At 32.2% G+C, this 22,962-nt stretch overlaps 1 protein-coding gene across 2 annotated transcripts; it reads left to right on the top strand.

The window, feature by feature from the left end:
* Positions 1–4,584: 4,584 nt before the first annotated feature.
* Positions 4,585–17,560, top strand: LOC132753377 (kelch-like protein 24). 2 transcript variants are annotated; one of them, XM_060743833.1, is made up of 3 exons: positions 4,585–4,728; positions 13,535–13,740; positions 14,476–17,560. In XM_060743833.1, the coding sequence occupies exons 2-3, from the start codon at positions 13,535–13,537 to the stop codon at positions 16,025–16,027; spliced, it is 1,758 nt and encodes a 585-aa protein (XP_060599816.1). In that variant the 5' UTR covers positions 4,585–4,728; the 3' UTR covers positions 16,028–17,560. The 2 variants fall into 2 exon arrangements, with proteins under 2 accessions (XP_060599816.1, XP_060599815.1); XM_060743832.1 differs by lacking the exon at positions 4,585–4,728 and adding an exon at positions 11,751–11,876.
* The last annotated feature ends 5,402 nt before the right edge of the window (positions 17,561–22,962 follow it).

Below are 22,962 nucleotides of genomic sequence, written 5' to 3'. Positions count from 1 at the left end.
TTGTCATCAAATCAAACTTGAATCTTCCCTGGCCATTTTGATATAAAATTAACGCATGCTGTATAAATAACATTTATGATATAAGACGGGAAACCAGGCAGGTGTCTCACTGACGACCATAGGACAAATGAACCTTTAAGTCGTCAACACATGGAGCAAAATGTCGTCAATGGGGACCTATAGTCGTCAACTTTTCTGGTTTTTAAAAAAATAATCTTGCAAACATGAAGAACTGTTTAAATCTTTAAAAAATATTTAATCTAAAACCAATAAAACTGCCATTTATTGAAAATTACTCTGACAAATAATATCAAAGAAAATTTTAAAGCTTAACAATGATAATTATCTAGTTTGATATAATACATTTGACAAAAACAAATACTATTGAAATGTTGTTATATATACATTTAAATGCTATGCAGCCAGCAAAATATAGTGAGCATGAACACGAAGAGCCTTAATAACCCATGACCCAAAACTATGACATTTTAAGTTTAACGTTTTAAAGGCAATTCCATTACTTTTGCGTATATTATGCTGTGCTTATTTACCACTTGTATATTAATACACTCAATGTCTGTTTCAAGTATTTTTTTTTAAAAAATAGCACATGTTTGTTGAGGTCCAACACGTCTGGACAGCACTTTAGGTTCTTCAATAGGTCTAATTAAGGAAGTATTTTGATTAAGACTTGTTTGCGGTTATAACCTCCTCGTGAATTGCCTTCGCGATGTCTCGCCTCAGATTGCCGTCTTTATGTTGGCCATCATATACTGCCACGGCGGTTGGATCTTATGAGTTGTTAGCCTCGATATCAACTATGTATGACCCCAGCCGATCTAACTCCCGGCGACCGTAATGGTGCATTCCAACTACTTGAATGTTTCTTAGGACAAATTTCTTCATTATACCTGAAGAGAAAAGAAAATCAGTGTAATTTTTTCAAAAATAATGTTTTTGATATTGTGTGTTGTGTGTCTATAAGTGCTGGGCTTCATCTTTCTTACGTAACTTAAGTTGTCTTTTTTTCCATTTGAATTAAGTTTTTCTTCTCTTTGTTTTTCTCTCAGTTCTTTTTTCTTCTTCATTTCCTCTTTCTTTCTTAATAATTCTTTTTCCTTTCTTATCTTCTTGGTTAATCGTTACTTTTTTTCTTTCTTCCTTTAATTTTATATCCTGTTGTTTCCTCCTTTCCTTTGTTTCAATTTCTTGCTGCACAGCTGTACTTGTCAAGACTCTAGCCTTCCCTGGCTTTTTATTTTTACCTTTAGACGAAGAAGGTGGTGGTGGCCAAAACCAGCACATTAATAAGATCATTTGGGATAAGTCCTGCTTTTAATAGTGGATTGTTAATAACAGAGCAGTACATAGCTGGTGCGTCGTTTTCTGGTATCGGCGTGGTTTTTACTTCGTCATCAATAATAGGTGTTTCATTCTGAGCTTCGAAGTTATGTATAGCACGTACTGATACCAAGTCTTGTATAGAGGATTGTTAAGCTCAATGTTTAAATCAAAACATTCCTCAAATCTGCGTTTCTTACGAGGTGTTAACGACAGTTCGAATGCAGAGAAAGCCAGTTCCGGGGGGCAATCATGTCCTTCATCTGGTGTACTGCTCATATTCTCTGCGTCTGCCTCTGACTTGCCAGACGATTGTTCAAGGGTAAGTATATCGTCTTCCCCGACTTATTCACATGTTATTTCAACATCCTTTATATGCTTTATTAAGAATAATTAACTTCAAGTTGTGAGGACAGTTTTCAAAAGGTATGCCCAAATCTCGTCAACTGGTACTTTAAGTCGTCATTTAATTTAAAGGTTACTTTTAATAGACTAGGTAGTGTTTGCTTCGAAGGGAAGCTACAAATACAAAACCAAAAAAATTGATCTATTGGACAGAGTAACTTTCCACGGATTACAAATGGCCACGTGTTTACAATTTTAATTCGCCCATTGTGGCTGCTGAAGACATTGGATCGTCGACAACTCTTACTTTCTCTATCAAACATACATATGCTTTTTTTCGTCGTATTTTAGGAGTGATTATTTGCACACACACAACCTAGAACAGTGCAATGAAATAGAAAATATATTCACCTTTCAAAATAAGCCGCCTTTGGTACTTCCAGATAACGCGAGCGAGAGAAAACGAGAATACAAAAAACTGACGACAATGGGATCATGGCGACTTTAAGGCACTTTACGTTACTTGTCTTATTATATTGAAAAATGTGTCTTGATTGTGGAACATTTTTTTTAAAAAATTGTCATTTATTTTAACTTCTTTATAATTCATTTATTCCCTGCGGTCTGGAGACCGCAGGGTATTGGTACGCGTTTAACTTTTGAGGCATGGAGGAGCACGTGACCTGTTTTCGGTACATGGAGGAGCACGTGATCTGTAGACCTTACATGATTGGTTAATTGACCCTTTCGAAAGCCTGGCTAAATACCGTTTGCCGGTACGTGACGGATTTACCTCGAATTACATCTAATTAGAACAAAAAAAACTATTACGTGATATTTCTAATTTTCTATAAATATTTTACCGTTTAAGGTTGAAAAACTTGAATGATGTGTTTGAAAATTATCAATGTTTCTTTATTATGTATCTCAAATTTTACAGACAATAAATTGTTTATACTGAAAATCTACAAAATTGAAATATTCGATCGTAGTGGCATCTGCCATAATAAATAGAGATATTTTCTGCGTAAACTTGTGTGTTTACTTTATTTTATTTTTTGCTCGGAATTATTCATAAAATGGTAGGCCTATTTAATCATTTTCTTAAAAAGAAATAATTGTTTTATGTTCGACCTTCTCCGGTCATCAACGGTCACCAGTTTCCAAAGACCTTCTTCTATATTGATCGACTATATGTTGTCCCCCCAAACAATGTTGAAAATAGTTAAATGAAATATCTTATATCATTAAAAATGATCCCCGCAGGAAACCACTTTACTTGTTATTATTATGCAAGTTAGTATGATAATTTTACAGTAAATGGACCCCAATGGAAATAAGCTTTTAGCTTAATGGGCAATCCTAGGGTAACATAGAACATACTCATTAATTAATCTGATAATTATTTTTGTTGCATTTATTTTTGTGTTTTTAGCTCACCTGAGCATATGCTCAGGGTGAGCTATTAGGATCACTCTTCGTCCGTCGTCTGTCGTCCGTCGTCCGTTGTCCGTTCACACTTTTAAAACGACATCTCCTCTGAAACCATATGGCAGATCATAATGAAACTTTACAGGGGTGTTCCTTGTGTGAAGCCTTAACAAAGTTATTCAAAGAATTCCATTCAATGCAGAACTCTGGTTGCCATGGCAACCGAAAGAAAAAACTTTAAATATCTTCTTTTAAAAAACCGTAAGAGCTAGAGCTTAGATATTTGGCATGAAACATCTTCTGGTGAGTGTCTACCAAGTTTGTTCAAATAAAATCCCTGGGGTCGAAATTGGCCCTGCCCCAGGGGGTCATTGATTTTCCCTATATGCATATAGTAAAAACTTGAAAAAATTTCTTTTAAAGAACTCAAAGAGCTAGAGCTAAGATATTTAGCATGAAACATTTTCTAATAGGTGTCTACCAAGTTTGTTCAAATAAAAGCCCTGGGGTCAAAATTGGCCCCGCCCCGGGGGTCATTGATTTTCCTTATATGTCTATAGCAAAAACTTAAAAAATCTTCTTTGAAAAAACACAAATAGCTAGAGTTTAGATATTAAGCATGAAACATCTTCTAGTGAGTGTCTACAAAGGTTGTTCAAATAAAAGCCCTGGGGTTAAAATTGGCCCTGCCCCGGGGGTCATTGATTTTCCCTATATGCATATAGTGAAAACTTTAAAAATCTTCTTTGAAAAAAACCCAAATAGCTAGAGTTTAGATATTAAGCATGAAACATCTTCTAGTGAGTGTCTACAAAGGTTGTTCAAATAAAAGCCCTGGGGTTAAAATTGGCCCTGCCCCGGGGAGTCATTGATTTTCCCTATATGCATAGAATAGTAAAAACTTAAAAAATCTTCTTTGAAAAAAACCCAAATAGCTAGAGTTAAGATATTAAGCATGAAACATCTTCTAGTAAGTGTCTACAAAGTTTGTTCAAATAAAAGCCCTGGGGTCAAAACTGGCCCCACCCCAGGGGTGTCATTGTTTTTAACTAAATGTGTATAGTAAAAACTTAAAAATCTTCTTTTAAAAAACCCAATGAGCTAGAGCTTAGATGTTTAGCATGAAATATCTTCTTATGGATGTCTACCAAGTTTGTTCAAATAAAAGCCCTCCGGTGAAAATTGGCCCTGCCGGGGGGGGGGGGGGGGGGGGGGCAGGAGGGAGGTCAATGTTTTTCATTATATGTCAGTAGTAAAAACTTATCATTGTGAAACATCTTCTAATGAGTGTCTTCCAAGATGTTCAAATAAAAGCCCTGGGGTTTAAACTGGCCCCGCTCCGGGGGCCTATTTACAGGTGAGCGACCTCAGGGCCATCATGGCCCTCTTGTTATATATATGCAAGTTAATATGTGATAACATTGTATGTGTTTATGTCTATTCCCTGAATAAATCATACGAGCTACAGGAACACTGTTCGATTAACAATAAATACTGTATGGAACATGTTCTGAAAAAAAGAAATATATAATCAAAACCGTGTCATAGGCGCTTCCGTAAACATAAATTAGCTGGAATTTGACAGAAATTCTTCAATCTTAACGTCTACAGGTAAAACCTTCGCATGTACTTTTCATTATTCAGAGAATGAAAATAATTTCTACATTTTGCAACTTTTAAAGTAGAGTTTTCTTTACATTGTGCTGTTATGAACCAAAAGTAAAAATAACGAAAGCTGCAGAAAATAAACATACAGTGATCTCGCCCATTCCGAACCAGTCAAAAATGAGGATCATTTCCAAGCTTTTTAGGTCGCGAGCGTGCAGACGGCCACAAAAATCGTAAGTTATGTTTTAGGTTTATAATCGAAGCACTATACAATCAATTCAGCGTTAGTAAGGCATAAAAAATATTCTTACATTATCTGTATTTTTAGTTTGTTTAAGTGTCATATTTTTCCCGTATGCGTAAATCTGTCGAATGAAAATAAAATTTTCAAAATGAAAAGGCGCTTGCATTTTAGTTAATTCCCGAAACGAAACAAAATGAACATTGATAAAAAGCAAATTTTATGTGCTTTCAAGCCATAATAATCACAATACAAATAATTTTAAAATTTAAACGTAAAAGGCTGTATTACTGACATCATCTTTTTTGTGTATTCCGAATCACCTTTTTTTTCGGCGGCACGAAATACCCAAATACCGTACACCTAAATATACCCAAATATAGCAATATTTATTTTTGTTTGCATAAAATATAGATAATGATTATAATAAGAAATAAATATTTATATAATAATATGACTTAGCCTGCTATAACTTTCATTTATTCCATTGAAATGGGCAGTTAAGATGTTGTAAGTTTTATAGATATATTATAATAGTATTCTGCTGCTGCGTGAAATAAGTGTTTAAAGATACATACATGTATTTATTATTTTGACCATCATTGACACTGACCACGATTATTTGATAGAAACATTGTTTAGATATATGTATGATAGGATAAATTTCAATAATACTTATATTTCCGTGGATTTAATTGATTTCTAGGCCCTTACGTAAAGTTAGAATTTTCTTCCTTTTTTGTGACTTCTTTATTTCTTCGGGAATTTAATGTAAACTTCAAAAATATATGTTTTATCAACACTTACATATAATATTTAATGAGATTTAATTAAAATGTGCAGCTCTTGTATTTTCAGAAGTATTTCCATTTTGAACTTATTTTACACTATATGAAAATTGTTATATATTTGGACCGCCTCAGTGGTCGAGGGGTTAAGAGTCTATGACTTTATTACCTCGATCCCCGGGAGATGCTTTGATAGTTAAGTACTGAGGAAGGTAGTCTAGTACTGGTGTAACTTTGCAGGAACGATGGTCAGGAAACTACCCGCCTATATGACTAAAATACTAATGGGAAAAGGCGTAAAATGTAACAAACAAACACAAAATTATATATTTGAGTACTTTATTAACTCATAATACATATGTTTTTATCATTCATATACTTTTTGTCTTTTGTATCTAATTAACAAGAGCACTGCCTAGTCTGACAGCTCTTGCTTAACTTTACCTGCCTATAACCTGCCAAAAGCAGGGGATTCTTAAACATTATCCTATTGAAATGTATTTGATTTTTGCAAAATAAAATATGAAACATTTTTACATCACTTTTGCCACTATTATTTGTACAAAATGGCATGTATATAATCCCTCCCAGAGAATACTATGAAATTGCCTTCCTTCAGGTACATGTCCAATATTGTACAGTGTACATGTAAAATAATTCATTATTCGTTTTATACATTCCATTTTACATATCTACATCTTTTTTAGATGGATAAACCTAGAAAAAATGCCAACGTCCAGCTGAGGTGTCTGCCAGAAATGTTAGAAAGTTAAAAAAATTACTCTAACTTCACACCAGCAAAGAAAGCCAAGGACGCTGAGATTACCAAAATCTCAAGGGAGAGTGACATTCTAGGTCTACCACATGGTCACAGACTGCTCATATGACTGCAATGATACAATATATTTCATTTATGCCAGAGGGGACGCCATGGATGTTGTTCAGATTTTATAGTACTTATGATTTTACAAGTCATGGACATATGCTTAATATATAAATACATATTATATACATGTGTTATGTTTTACTTACATCATTGACAAACCAGTTCTCAAACCTCTAAGCATTCCTGAGTCTTTTAGTAAAGAAGAAAATAAATCTTTATTCTTCACATATAGGTAGACAGTCAATTGAATCTTTATTTAACATTTCTGTAAGTTTTGGCTGAAATAATCTTAAATTAACATTTCTGTAAGTTTTGGCTGAAATGAAACAATTAGAAAAGCCTGTTTTCCATCCTGAAAAAAACACAACTCCCTTACAAAACTGGCATGGCCTCTTAGTTTAGCCAAAGAAGTGATTGTCACAAGACTATCACATGACATATATATATAAGTACCCTACAGGGTGCAGGTACCTGGTTTATGATTCTGTTTGCTTCGTATATTCATTTTGTTATCACATTAGTTTAACAACTCTTTAAACGTTTGAACAGCGTTAATGGCTGAATTAAAGATACTGGTGTTCGGATTTATTTTCTTAGAACATTTTCTATCATTCTAGATAGTTTTCAAAACAAAATTCATATTTTAGTTTTCACAATATGTTTATAGCGTATAGATCTAGTTGTAGCAATTTGCATAAAATTAATCAAATGTGTTATATAATTATTCGTTCCTAAACAATGTTTTCATTTGACAGCAGCAGACATGTCTGCTTTTATGCTAACGCGTTAATGACAAAGCCACTTCTAGTAAAAAATGAACAGGCAGCTCATAAATGAAAGGTTTGATAAAGGATAGGCACTTAAATGAATGCTATATAAAGAAACTGTATTTTAAACTGGCTACCTTGAATGTTATTAGAATATATCACGATATATTACTTGTTGGTTGAACCGATCACGGTATTATGTCACTATGAACTGAATTAAGAAAAATAATTTCCGACCATTTCGTTAATTTTGCGGTGATTCGGAAAAGGCGAGTATGACCCGGATTAGGCAAGGTACCAGTCTAAATTTTCTTGGAAATTCCGGTATTAAATCAAATTTAAAGGCAATTTCATTTTGCGCTATTTTAATCATGACATATTTATCTATATTTTAAAATATTCTTTTTAATTTAAATAGATATTTATCGGCGTAATACAACAAAAGTATAAAAATTGGTTCGGAAAGGGCGAGTCCACTGTATAAAAAAAGAAAACAAGAACCACAAACACTTGCATGACATGGACGTCAGAACCTGTTCCCCACCTCCTAAACTTTGTACACGTTAAGGTGATTCCGCTTTGTCAGCCTATTTGTTTTCACTAAAGTCTGTCCAAAGTGAAAGTAGGCCAAAATTCATATGTAACAACAATTAAAATTTACAGCTCTTATCGTAAAATGATGAACCATTTGAAAGTACACTTCCTGGTCCAGATTTATATTTTAAGGACAATTATAAACAAAAATAAAAATGATAACAATAAGAATATTTACCTTGAATGTGCTACATTTCTGAAGACCAAAAACATTCTGTTGCAAAGTTTTATGCACATTTCATGAATGGCAAAATCCTTTTTAAAGTCTGTTTTAGTACCAACAAAAGCTATTTTTTTGCAGCTACTACAAAAATCTTTCAAAACTCCAAATAAATCAGTATCTCATGTCCTTCTAAGGGTAAAGGGTCAACTCGGCCCTATACCAACTCGGCACGGGTCAACTCGGCCCTCTATTAAAAACATATATTAGGATATAGATTGTTTAGTTAATAAAAATTTTAAGGAGAAAATTACTATAAAGTTTTTCAGAAATATGATCACTTACAAACAGAAATTGAAAAAGTTGGCAGTGTACCTGTACGTATTGTTTGAAATTATCTTTGTTAAGAAGAGATATCAAGACAATATATGTTAAATATTGATCAATAAATAGAGTTTTTAGATTGAATTTTTGTGACAATAAATGTAATTGTATTTAATACTGTTTGTTCTTTAATACGACCAATGCTTTTTTAACGATATTTTTTACAAAAAATCTGGAGTAGCAAAACATGCATATAAATTGTAAATTCTTTCTTTCTCTACAAATTCACATACAAATTGGTACTTTCATCAATAAAACTTTTCAATATCCTTGAGTAGAGGTCTGTTAGTGTGAAAATGTTAAACCATGAAAGTTATGATGAAAACATATCAAAAGTAATAAAAGTAATCATTACCAGTAATATATAATTATGGGCCGAGTTGACCCGTGCCGAGTTGGAATAGGGCCGAGCTGACTCGAGGGCCGAGTACGTTTTAGGGCCGAGCTGACCCTGATTCCTTCAAAGCACATGGCCTCCATTATTTTTTGTAAAAAAGTAGTGCAAGAAAACAATCATCATTTATAGCCTTATGAACTACAATTTAAATGAAAACACAATCAAAATGTGTCTGTTTGTCATGTACACAAGAAATAGGTAAATGATGTTTACAATGTATTTTCATGGTACTACTTTTTTACACATGTCATGGTGGCCATATTTTTTCAAAGTCAGATAAACTACTTTCCTAAGATTTATGTTTTTTGAAGTTTTTTGTATTTTCTGCAAAAAATAGCATTTGTTGGCACTAAAATAGACTTTAAACTGGATTTTGCCATTCATGAAATGTGCATAAAACTTTGCAACAGAATGTTTTGGTCTTCAGAAATTTCGCCCATTCAAGGTAAATTTTCTTATTGTTATCATTTTTATTTTTGTTTAAAATAGTCTTTAAAACATAGAACTGGAAGTGTACTGGCAAATGGCTCATCATATAACAATGTGAGCTTTATTGTTATATGAAATTTCGCCTACTTTCACTTTGGACAGACTTTGTGAAAACAAACATGGCTGACAAAGCGGAATCACCTTAAAATCTCAGTCAGTAACTCTTAACATTTAAGCCGGAAATTCTGCATCTGTGATGGGCTATCATTAAATATCCTTATATCAATATATCATTGATATTCATCATCTGATACCTCTATATTTTGGCTTATCATATATTCCACTACTAATTGTACTGCGCAACGAGATATTGTGCTGTTTTGTGTCTCACTGAGACTGGGCAATATCTCGCCTCTCGTAGAAGTGAGATTCTGACCCAGATTGAAAATATCCAAAAATCAAGCTTTGGCATGTCAATATATTTTGACTACTGTTCATAAAACGTGTTTTGATACAAGTTCCACACTTATTCAAACATTTTCAGCAAAAATTGAATTACTGTATAGCTCTACTCTAACTCTATAATATCGGTGCAACTCTATTACCGACATACTCTCAGTATCTTGTCATGTGCAGTCATATATACGGTGAAGTTAAAAATCTTTGACCTCATTAAATAAAAAATGTAATGATTAGTTGAATTTGTTCAGCTTCACACAAAATATTCATTATTAAAAACATCAATTTTATTCAATGCAGACATACAGAAAACATTAAGTACACCGATAATCTTGCTAGTCAACATCACAAAGTTTACTTACTTTCAGTTTGTGTCATCATACTTACATTTTGAAGTTTCACTTTATCATAATTAGAGTTCATTGATGTCCGGACAGTCTCTTTGTCATGCATTGAAGAATTTTAAAATACCTATGCATAAATGTCAACCAAATTAAGTAGACATGTCACGTTCAAGACATCTGTCCCTACCTTCAGGGTCAAGGTCACACTTATAGTTTGAAGGTACTCATTCTCTCGAGAAGAGTTTGAAGGTACACATTCATGTCCGGACTTTAACTTTGTCATGCACGGAAGGATTTTAAAATAATTTGGCGTAAATGTCTACCGTATCAAGATGTTGTGTCGCATCCAAGACCCTTGTCCCAAGGTGTTAAGTTTGCTTTAAATAGCACTTCATTTCACAAGAACAATATTAAGCAATTAGTTACTTTCATTCTTTTTACTTTTCATAATATACCAGCATGATTAAGAAACCTTTTCGGGGCATTCATCACTAATCTTGTTTTTTTTGTTTTTTTTGTATCTTCTTGGCAGTACTGTATTGCATTATTAAGTACTCAGTAGTATAGTAGCAAAAAGTAGGGCTATTATTGAATATCGCGATATCAATATATCATTGATATTCATCATCTGATACCTCTCTATTTCAGTGTCTATTCTAGAAGGGGCGATGGGGGGATTCACCCATATTTTTGATAATTCACCCCTATTTTTTGAGAGGAAGGGGGAAAATTTTACATAGACAAAGAAGGAAAAAGATCAACAAATGTAATAAATTCTCACTTTTCGATAATAATCCCCCATAATTTTCGAATCCTAGAATAAACACTGTATTTTGGCTTATAAGAGAAGTCACTTTTTTCTAGTTTTCTTGGCTAATTTGAACTTTAAACTCTGTGACAAGAGTAACAGAAAAAACAAAATAGTATTTGTAATGTGTAATACAAGCATGCATAACACCATGATCCTAATTTATAACACATGAATGTTTTTCAATGTATCTACTGTCAAAGTGGATATATCAATGTATCGTTGATATTTGTCTCTCAATAAATCGATACAAAATTTTCCATCAATGACAGCCCTAGCAAAAAGTTAGAAAATTGAAAAATTGTGGCAGTATAATAGATGGAAACATCAAGTTATAAAAAATATCATATGTTTGCTGTGTCATAAAACTGAAGAAAGATAAACCAGGTGCTAAATCCAAACAACAACAAAATTATGTGTCAAGTCATGCAGATTGACTTGTATTCTTATATGTATGGTCTTAGGGCTTACTCTCAAGCAACAATGATTAGAAAGAGGGGAGGGAGCATTCATTATTTTCAGGTACCAATGAGTACTTTTTACATGTGTGCATACTGTGAAGTATACAGGGAAACTATAGTGTCAATGTATGGTTGTCAGCTCTAGTTTTTTTTAACATTAATTCTGGTTATCAAGGAAATAAAATCCCACAATTTAATAATCTATAAACCTCAATATAAATGCATTGAAGATGCTGGAACAAGGAATAAGGTAAAGAGGAAATAGGGTTAAATGTTGAGGAGGAAAAAAGTAATATCTTCCTTTTTTTGTTATCTATTCTTATCATGTAAGGATGTTCATTGTTGTATAGAATTCCAAAGTTACGGTTTGTCAGTGTTAAGAATGCCTTGTGTTGGGCTACATGATTATATTAGAAGGCTATATTGTATCATGGTAAATTGTGATTTTTTCTTCTTTATCAGAGAATGTGAATTGTGATTTTTCTAATTTTAATTGACATGTGATCTTTTCTTGTAACTGTCAAAAAATATTATTTGCAAAGATCTGCTGAGAAATTAAAGTACTTGGCCATGGGCCCACTTGGTTTGAGAATGATGGGCCAATTTTATAAAATAAGAATTGTCCATGGGTATATTTTGATATTATCAGTGCCACACTGTGGTAAATAGTGGCAGATCTCAGTGAATTTTGTGGTTTTCATCTTTATCAAAGAGTATAAATTGAGTTCTTTTCTTCTTTATCTGACAATATTACTTGTGACCTTCCTAATTGCAAAATATTAATTGTGATCTTTTCATTTTATCAGAGATTATAAATTGTAATCTTTTCTTTATTAGATAATTTGAAGTGTGATCTTTTCTACCTTACATGTTACATTTTAATTGTGATTTTTTCTTCTTTATCACATGATATTAAAATTGTGACCTTTTCTTCTTTATCACATAATTTAATTATCTTTTCTTCTTTAATCAGAACATAAAGACAAACTGTTTGAATAATTAACAAAAAATATGTGATACTGTGATACATTGTATTCAATGTAAGACACAAGTTACCATGGAAACAAAATATATACTAATTATAATGAACACCTTTCTGACAATGTTTGAATCCTTTGAGCTTATGTGGTAATTTGTAGAGGTGGTCATATCTGTTGTTGTTTTTTTTCTGCAGTATGTATTGACATTTAAGTCTGATATAAAAGGAATTATTTTAGAGGTTAGATAATTATAAGACATTACAAAGTATCATTTTGTTAGAAATGGACTTTTTATACATGTAAATTACAAAAGATATAACGGATTGAATTTTATACGAGTTCTCTGCTATGTTAAAACACTGTGATCAATTCCAGAGAATCATATTGAAAATCTGGGAAAAGTATCATTAAATATGTTAGTGGATGAAAAGTTGTAGCAGTTTGATAATTTCAGTGAGAATAAAATTACTATAGCTATTTTACTGTCTGTGGAAAATTTATGTTGCATTCTCCCAAGTGACAGGGGACTGTATATTTTTATATTGACTGTTTTAAATAAGTTGCAATTATTTTATGATTTGTCACCAAGTATGGTTGTTTGATTCTGTTGTGTTTTGGAATTAATCACTTTAACCGATCAATCTACTGTTAGTGAAATTAGGCTTAGTGTTTGCTAGATTAGCAATAAGCATATTGATTGGAACAAAATTGCCAGAATATTGTGACTCTGATTTTGCATGTCTAAATGCCTGAACCTGACTCTAGACACAAGATTACTTGACCAAGATGTTTCAAAAATTGTATAGTAAGTAAGTAATGTAGAGTAGAGTAAAGTAAAGTAAGTAAGTTGCTTGCGTACATACGTATGTACGTTTGACGTAAGTCAGCAAGCAAGCAAGTTTAAGCAAGCAGGCAAGCAAGTTTAAGTAAGTAACGACTTTATTTAATGAGACTAACACGTTTGGTTTCCGGATCTTCCATGTATATTCCATGTATCTTCCTCAGTATGTTGTCACTCTGTGACTCAGGCATAGATCAGAAAAGTTTTTTAAAATTTCTATCTTATGATTGGTTTGCTTCTAAATAACACTTAGAATGTTACTCTCACCAGATGGCGTCTTTGCTCCATGAGGAGGGAGGGGAGGAAGAGGATGAGGAGAGCGAGGCCTATAACAGCGGAGAACACTCTGGCTACCTCATCAGTAACATGGAACAGTTCCGAGTTGACAGCGGTTTTACTGATATCACTATAGAGGTTGAAGGACAAAAATTTGCCTGCCATAAAGTGATTCTTGCAGCAGGGTCCCCATATTTTAGGTAAAATTTATTCATTTTTCTGTCGTTTCAGTGTTGCATTTTAACCCGGATCATTAAGGAAGAGCATCATATTAATAATCCAGGAGTCACTGGTGAGTCCTCTGGCAAAACAAAACTTCTCTGTGACAGTTGGTTGTCTAACGTTTATTTGTGTCTCACTGCTGATTGTAGAAATCATATTAGATGAATGGTCAGTCACTTGAGAGAAATTGGTAATTATTGGTTTGTTATCCAGGAAAGTCAGTTACTTAGCCATTAAGATATGACCAAAATGTGTGGAAATTGGCTGTAAAGACAAGAAAAACAAACAAACAAATGTTGTACTAATTTAAAAAAGTTGCAATAATATGCTTTTTTATACCAAGATTTAGGTATTTAAATGGTAAAATTTGAAATAGACAATCAGAGAGTAATGTTAACTTGTTTGTATATGCAGATATCAATTTCCCCATACAACTAACAATGTCGGGCACATTGTATAGACTGTTTTTAAACCAGTCTTTTCAGTCAGGATACCTGTGTATAAGTTGGGCTACCTGTGTTCTAGAATTTTGTATAGGATGTAATAATTTTTTAAAATGACTACAATTTAACATACTAAATTTTTCATACCAACCATTACAATTAATATGGCAACCATATGCCATAACTTTGTTTTCAAGTCCTGGATATTTAAGTGTTACAAGTTGTAGAAAATATTTACACCCTATTAATATACTTACTGATATTTGACAGGTCAATGTTTTCGTCTGGGATGGAGGAATGCCATAAGAATGTGGTCCGGATGCAACAGCTAGGTAGCGACGTATTTGAGCAGGTCTTGAAGTTTATATACACAGGCAAAGTTAGCATCACAGCCATTATAGTAGAGGATCTTTTTGCCCAAGCTCACATTTTCCAGATTCAAACTCTCGTTGGATTGTGCGTTGATTTCTTCCAGAAGAACATGAAGGAGCACAATTGTCTGTCTGCATTAACACTTGCCGATATACATGCCCACAGACAGTTGTACAATTACGCGAAAACATTTTGTTGCAGTCACTTCCAAAGCCTTGTGCACGATGAGGATTTGTATAAGCTATCGAGCGAGTGTATTACTGATTTGTTACAAGATCGTCATCTAAACTGCGAAAACGAAGAGCTTGTATATGAAACAGCGATAAAGTGGTTAGAGTTTGATTATACGGGGAGAAAAAGCTACCGTTACAAGGTGTTAGACACTATAAAGTTTCCTATGCTCACAAAAACTTTCTTAATAGATGTTGTGTCCAAGACGCAGCACGTTGTTTGTGATGACAGGGGTAAAGAGTTATTGGATGATGGTATACTGTTTCACACTATACCTGCAAGACGCCATCAGTTGCCGCTCTATCAAATTACGCCACGCAAGAACATGCCATTTTGGGAAACTGCAATATTATTGGGTGGAAGACTAGCCGATGGTCTGAGTAATGATGTTGAATGTTATGTAGCTGATACAAATGAATTCTTCAATCTGAAACAACTACCTTTTAAAAAACGGAACGAGTTTTCTGTATGTACTATCGGCAATGATATTTATGTATCCGGTGGGCTAAGAAGTGCTGAATTCTGGAAATATGATCCGGTATTTGATACATGGTTGAGAGGACCAAACTTGATTCACGCACGAAGAAGACACGGTATGTCAGCCGTAGATGACCAGATTTTTGTTCTTGGTGGTTTTGACGAGGATAATGTTCTAGCAACAGTTGAATACTGGGATGTAGAATTGAACAGGTGGGAGGAGGGTGGTAGCCTCAATCAACCTGTAGAAAACATGGGATATGTCGCATATAATAAAAGTCTCTACCTGTTTGGAGGTAAAAATAATGATGAAGTGGTCACAAATTGTGTTCAGTGCTATGATACCGTGACAAAAACATGTACAACTTTATCTTGCGACTTGCCGGCAAATGACATGTGCCTTAGTGCCGTTGTTTTTAACAGTGATATCTACGTAGTTGGACTGGAGGGGGTGTTCCGATTCTCCCCAGATAGAGAACACTGGGATATCCTTCCAGATATGAGTTGTGCAAGAGATTTTGTCAGTCTGGCCGTTCTCGATGAAAGACTGTATGCACTTGGTGGTCGACGAAGGGGAGCGAAAGATAACTTGTACACAGAAGTAATCGAGTGTTACGACCCAAAAAATAACATGTGGCAGAAAGCTGGTACAATGCCAGTTCCTATGTATTCGTACGGTTGTGTAAGAATATTTCTCGGGAAACAGACAAACGTGAGAGGGGAGTTTACTCAGTCAAGGTGACTAGACAGATGGTGCGATGAACTACGGACAGAGCTTTCTATTAATATAATGTAAAGTGTGGCATGTACATGTTTTAATGGAGTCACTTTCTTGGTGTTTGTTGCTTAGCTCATTGGTCCTTATTAAATAAACACTGTGATAACATTTTTTTTTTTTTTCAAAAATAGGGCAAAAAAATCAGTTTTAACTGACTGTTCAATTTATATGCTTTGATTTATCAATATACAAACACATATATGTATTGAGAACTTCCCTGTGGAAATTATTTTGTAAGTGGCATTATCTGCTGCTTCTAGAAGATAGGAAAAATTGATTTTTTTAGAGGTAGTCTGTAGACTTTAATGATAGTTTAATACAATATAAAACAGATGATGAATAAAAGAACATGCTGGCCCATTGAAAGCAGGCTATTTAGACCAAGTATAAGAATAAAATGTAGTCATTTTTCTAATTGATAGCTTTTAATCTGTGAACGAGACTTTTAATTGAAATTGTTTTAACAATTAACAACCTTTTAGAAGTAGGGAAGTGTGCTTCATACTGGCTTTTACTTCTTATTTGATGAAGTTTAAATAGATGAACATAACTTTGTTACTTCCATGTTTAAAGGAGGGGAAATTTATGATTTTTGTTGCTTTTTTATTTTGTGTTTTTTCATTTGAAGATTTTGTCTTGATTAATGATTTGTGTTTTGGATGTTGAGGAAAATGTTTGTGGAAAAAAATATTCTTTTTTCGCTTTGTTGTTTTATTATGTACCTAGTTTTTGGGCAACCTTTTTCTCCTTTAACATTTAAGTCATAAAGTTGAGAAAATTCAAATAAACATGACAGAACATTGTCTGTTAATGCAAAGTAAGTGTTGTGAACTTCCAGTTCATGTCAATTTTACAAGAAATATACAAAGTAAATGTATGTGTGAAACCTATTATTTTAGTACTAGTATGATATATTAAAAAGGTTTAGTTAAAGAGTTAAGTCCAAATAATGAGGTGATGTAACTATTCATCTATTCAGATTCAGGATATAAACATCTTATCTTAGGCCTAAGGAGAACATGTGCCTAGTATCTCATTCATTTAATGTTTTTGTCTCGGAAACTTGAAATATACATGTGTATGTATAAGCTCATTTTGCTTGTTCGTTTTAAAATTCACTTAAAAATATGTTATTGTAATTTTTGGAAATAATTATTTTTGAATCACAATGTTCATGTAATGATGATGGATGCCATAAATGCTTTTGTCTGATTACATGTGAATCTGTATTTCAACACTTATATTAATTTCTAAAATGGTAAAACTTCTTTTAAAATACAAAATTTGTTTCTGTATTGGAGCTTAAGGTTGGGGGTAATAATTATCTGATTAATTACACTATTTTTTGGCATGGAACATAGTTGAAATGAAGATATACGCATACCAATTGATTAATTTATACATAAACTGCTCATTGTTTTGTGTTTTGTTTGCCAGTAAATTCTGCTAATTTGTGATAGTGTCGGTGAATTGTGATAATAAAATGTTTTTCATGTATTTGGATTTGTTTTGTTTTTAATGTTGACCAATCTGCAGCTTCAAGTTTTCACGAACCCTTTAATGAACAGGAAGTGATGAACTGATGCCCACAAATAAAGCTGTTATTCTAAACTAATGCACTCGGAGAAGAAAATTAACCCTTTACCTCATATATACGCGAAACAATGCACTTTCGTTTTGTTATAATGGCCAGAGTTTTGAAGCACTCAAGGTTCATGTTTTCAGATCATGTTCAGTAGAATGGGAGATAATTATAATATTAATATGGTGAATATAAACATAGTTGCTTCCCTTGATGTTTTTTTTACTGAACTGAAACGTAGGTAACTCTGTCTTCCTAACTCGCAATGAATAAAGTTTTTCATATGGACTTAACTTTGCTTTCTTCAACTGCTGTTTTGAGGTATGTACCCTCTAAAAGAAATGTTGATATCATGGCCCTTTGGTCAAAATGACCATTTCACGAGGGGTGATGTTCCAGTGACCTACTTCTACATATAGAAAATATGAGCTTGTTTTGCAAGAGCAAAAAATCTAAGTCCATCATGACTTGATTATTTTTGGTTAGGATTATTTCACACGTTTGAACTTATCGGTAACAGGTTTACTAGCTGACCTCTATTGCTCCTCCTTGCATTATATCAATTGCAACCTGGTACCCCGAGTAGAACCTTTTGGCAATCTAGCTAATAAATTCCTTTGCATGAAAGAATCCAAAGTCCCTTGCAGGATTTGAGCCCACAACAGTCAAGTCAAACCACATTCAGAATCCTTAGACGGGCAAACACAGGAAAAAGTAAAAACAACACGATATTTTGCATAAACTTTAATCGCAAGTCCTGCTAACTTAAATTACAGAAACTTTTTTAAAAATGCAATTTTTTCCCGAAGGTTAAAGGAGGGTAGGTTTTTTATCATAAGGGGAAAAAACAATATTTTTTAGATGACATGTACATTAAAATGTGGGCAAAAAAGCCGGGCCCGGAACAACTACCTTTTTTTTAAGTGCACTTTTAAAAATTTATTTTTCTTTAAAAAATAAACAAAATACTTCACAATAATTTTCGGGTGCAAATTTCCCCCAAAAAATTAAACCTGTCAAAAATACATACCGATTTAAGAGCAAAGCGAAATTTTTAAAGCAGGAAAAATGCGGGCCTTTTGCAGGGGAAAATAAATTTTTAAAAACAGCAGCTTTTTTAAAAGAAAATATAAAAATAAAAAATAAGCCCTTTGTGGAGACCTTACCCTACGGGCAAACAAAGGGTTACTAAAAAAAATTTTACTCCTTTAAACCCCTTTAAAATTTTGGGTATGATATGCAAAAAACTAAGACTAAACATTGCAATCATAAATGGGAAAAACATGGAGGCGGGTTGATCTGGTCGGGCCGGGTAGCAGATAATTCTTTTTGAGTTTTAAAACATCTCATAAATTATAAAACATTTTGTAAGGGTAAAAACCAACTGAAAATTCCCCCCCTTTTTCCCCCTTAAAATTTTATGAAACTAATTTCCCCCAAATTTTAAACTTTCCCCCTAATCTAACATCGTTTTTTAAAAATTTTAAAAAGGGAAATTTTAAAAATTTTTTTAAAACACTTTTAATAGTTTTTATTTTTTTTTCCCCTTGCGTTTTTTCCTGTTGAAACAGATCAAGTGTCAAATACACCCCTAGTAGAATTATTAAGATCACTTACTCTCTGTTCCAGCAATGCCCTTTTATTAAAAAAAAAAAAAAAAATCTCTCTGACTAGAAAGTTTTTAACTGCTTATACATTCCATTTAATTTTTACTTTAAAACTTAAAAGTATCATCATTCAAATGGCAAATACTTTATACAATTATGAACTCTTCGACAAAAGTGCTATGCATTGAAACGAGGAATATTTCATATAATTCTGTTTCATTCGGCAAGATATATAAAAGAATTTCAGTATTTCAAAGCATATGCCTTTTAAATGCTGAAAGTTTCACTCTTATTTTTTTTCCAAAGTAAACTGAATATGATGTCAGTGAAGTGTGCCACATGAAAACACCCCTTGTGGTAGAAAAAAAACAATACATAGCAATATAAAAATTTTTTTTTGCTTTTCAAAGATTTTGGGGGGAAGTTTTTTTTTTAAAAGAGGAAAAAAGGGAGCAAGAAAAAAATAATTCTTGACGGGTTTGCCCCAGAACTTTTAGTATAATAAGTACAGTACTATTAAAAAAGCTTAAACTATTTAAAAAATTTTTCAATTTAGAAATACATGTAATCAATATTCAGTTAAAAGACATTTTGAAAAATGCATTTTTTCCCCATAACCCTTCAATTTAAAAATGAACATGTATTTTTTTTTAATTTACACTGTTTAGTATTTACTTCTTTTAAACAATAACAAAAAAACAAAGGGATTTTTAAAAAAAAATCATGAAAATTTAATTTTATAAAAACCCAATAAAAAAAAGGGATTTTTTTCATCTGGGGTAAAATTGAATATTGGAATAAAAAATACAGTTTAACATACTTTTTTTTCTCACTAAAAAATTAAATGTTTTTTTTTCCAAATTTTAAAAACTTGAAAACACTTTTAAATATCACATCTTTTTCTTCTTTCCCTTTTAAAATTTAAAAATATTTCCCCTTTTTCCTTTTGGATGTTTTTATATTTTTTTTCTTTTCAAAATAAACAAAAATTTTTTTAAAAAATACCGGGAAAATTAATCCACAGGATCGGAGACTTCCGATAAAAACTAAAAATAATTTCAGAAATTTTTTTTGGCTGTAAATATCTTATAAAATTTTCAAATAAACTTTCCCCTTCCAATCCAAAACAAACCAAAGGGTTTTGGGAAAACTTATCAAAAACACATTCCGTTTGGTTCCGTTTTTCATAAATCAAACCCAAGGGTTTAGAAAACTTTATAAAAAAAACACATCCGTTTGGGCCCTTTTCAAAAAATTCAAGCAAAAACCTGCCCAAATGGCATTTGGTTTGAACAAAAGCCTCTTTTCTAAATTACCTTTTTTCAAAATTTTGCATTTGTTTTTGCATCGGGAATAAAACCTTTGATTGAAGAAAAAGGCGGGTAAAAAATATTCGCCAAAGGTTTTAAAACCCTTACCTCCCGAATTTTCTTTAAAGGGGAAACTTGTTTTAACAAAAAATTTTTTAAAAAATGCCTTGAAAAAAATTTGGGAAGGATTGGGGATGAAAATTTGAAAAAATTTTTACCAACATATGGGGATTTTTTTTTTGGGAACCGGGGGATCGCAGACGGCGGCCCTTATGGGGAAAGACATAATTAACCATTTCCAGCAGGAAAAGGGGTTAAAAAATTCAAAATAATCATTTAAAATTAATTTCCTATTAAGGGAAACCACAATATTTTAAAAATTTTTCCCAAAAAAATTTATTTGCTAAAAAATTTAAAAAAATTTTTTTTTAATAAAACACCCCATTTTAAAAATTTTTCAATTCAAAAATCTGAAACCCCCAAAAAAATTAAATTTCCCAACCAAAACATACCTTTTTTTAATTTAATTTTTATTGCGGGCCCCAATTTACTTTAAAAACAAAAAAGGGGGGAAAAAATTGTCAAACTTTTAAAAATTTAAACCCATCCCCACAAACCATTTAATTTTTCTAAAAATTTTTTCAAACCCCCTTTTTTTAGTTTTTTGTTTTTAAATACAGCGGGTCCCACATATACCTTTGGGGTCCAAAATTTTTTTTAAACCATAAAAATTTTAAAAAAACTATTTCTAACAAACAAAAAAAACAAAAAAGAAAAAAAAAAAAAACAAAAAACTTTTTTTTGTCTCTCAAGCACAAATCGGGTGTAAAAACGGGGGTTAAGTTGGAAATAACATTTATAAACATATATAAATAAAAAATTTTTAAAAATTTTAATATAATATTATTAAAATATTAAAATTATTTATATAATTTTTAATATTTTTTTGTTTTTTAACAACTTTTTTGGAAAAAATTTTCCTCAGCTTTGTATTTTATTATCTTTTAAATTTACAAACTTGTTTTAAATGAAACAAAAACTTTTTTAAATACAAATCAAATCTTTCCCAACCTGTCAAAAATTTGGGTGTCCCCCAAAAAACAGAAATTCATCAATTTCAAGAGGGTTTTTAACCCCCTTTAAAAACCCCTTCCTTTTTTAAAAAATTTCCTTTTAATTTAAAAACTTTTTAATGATTTAATTAAATTTTTTATTTATGTATTTGGGGATATTTTCAAGTGTAAAAAACCTGTAGGCCCATTATTTAAGCAACAAAACTTACGCACAAAGCAACAAAACTGGTAACATGAAAATCTACCACAGGTCCATTTTTAAACCAAGCATTCAAGCATTTGATAATAAATACGGTACTTATAGTACAAAGTATAAGTACTATGAAGTTTCTTTTGCTGTGGTCAGGCTTACAGACTTCATTCCAAATAATTTTTCATTAGCACTGGATAAATACTTTAAACAATATTCATGCAAAAGCATGTATCAATTCTATGACTATTTTTTCATGAAAAGTCGGCTCAAAAGCCAAGCATTGCAACTTTTTGGTAGTGAAAGCAGTCTTTTAAAAGTCCCTTAATCAATTTAACCTGTATGAAATATCAAATGCTCAAAACACAGGTTTGTTTTCATTTTTAAAAAGAGACAAAAGAGAATAATTCATTACTTATTTCCAAGAATAGCATGAAAATTTTGTTTTTTCTTTTTTAGAAAAAAAAAAAAAAATAAACTAAATTCAAAATGGGAATTTTATTCCCCCAAAAATAAAACAAAGGGGGGTACAAAAAAAAATGACAAATGAATAGGCTAGACAGACAAAATCAGTTTCAGCCGACCGATTAAAATCAAAAACTGACTATATTTTAACCCGGTGTTTAAAATTCGCCACATTGGGGCCCTTTTTTCGGCCAAAAGGAACAGGAAAGAAAATCGCAAAAAACCCGAGCCTCCCGGGGTCCCCCTGATTTCTCTGACAGGTTTAATAAATCCATGGTTTTAACTTGGTTTTAATTTTTTCAATCTCCTGCAAAAAAATAGGTAAATATCACTAAATATTGAACAATTACTGGGTAAATATCACTAAGATATAGATTTAAGAATTACAGGAATTATTGATGACCGAGTTATTTTTTCTGGGTAAATATCACAACAGGATTATAGGATTAAGTAATTACAGGAATTATTGATGACCGAGTTATTTTTTCTGGGTAAATATCACAACAAAATTATAGGATTAAGTAATTACAGGTGTTACTATGACTGATTTTATTTTTTCAATTCAAAGAAAAAATACATGACATTTTTATATGACATAAGATGTTCAAAAGGTAACAAGTATTAATTCGAAGTCAGTTTGTATTGCAAAGACAAAGCAGGTTTTCGTCTAAA

Source organism: Ruditapes philippinarum, unplaced genomic scaffold (assembly GCF_026571515.1).
Source record: "Ruditapes philippinarum isolate M1 unplaced genomic scaffold, ASM2657151v2 ctg4_1_1_1_1, whole genome shotgun sequence".
Taxonomy (NCBI): domain Eukaryota; kingdom Metazoa; phylum Mollusca; class Bivalvia; order Venerida; family Veneridae; genus Ruditapes; species Ruditapes philippinarum.
This window is presented reverse-complemented; position numbering and strand designations above follow the sequence as displayed.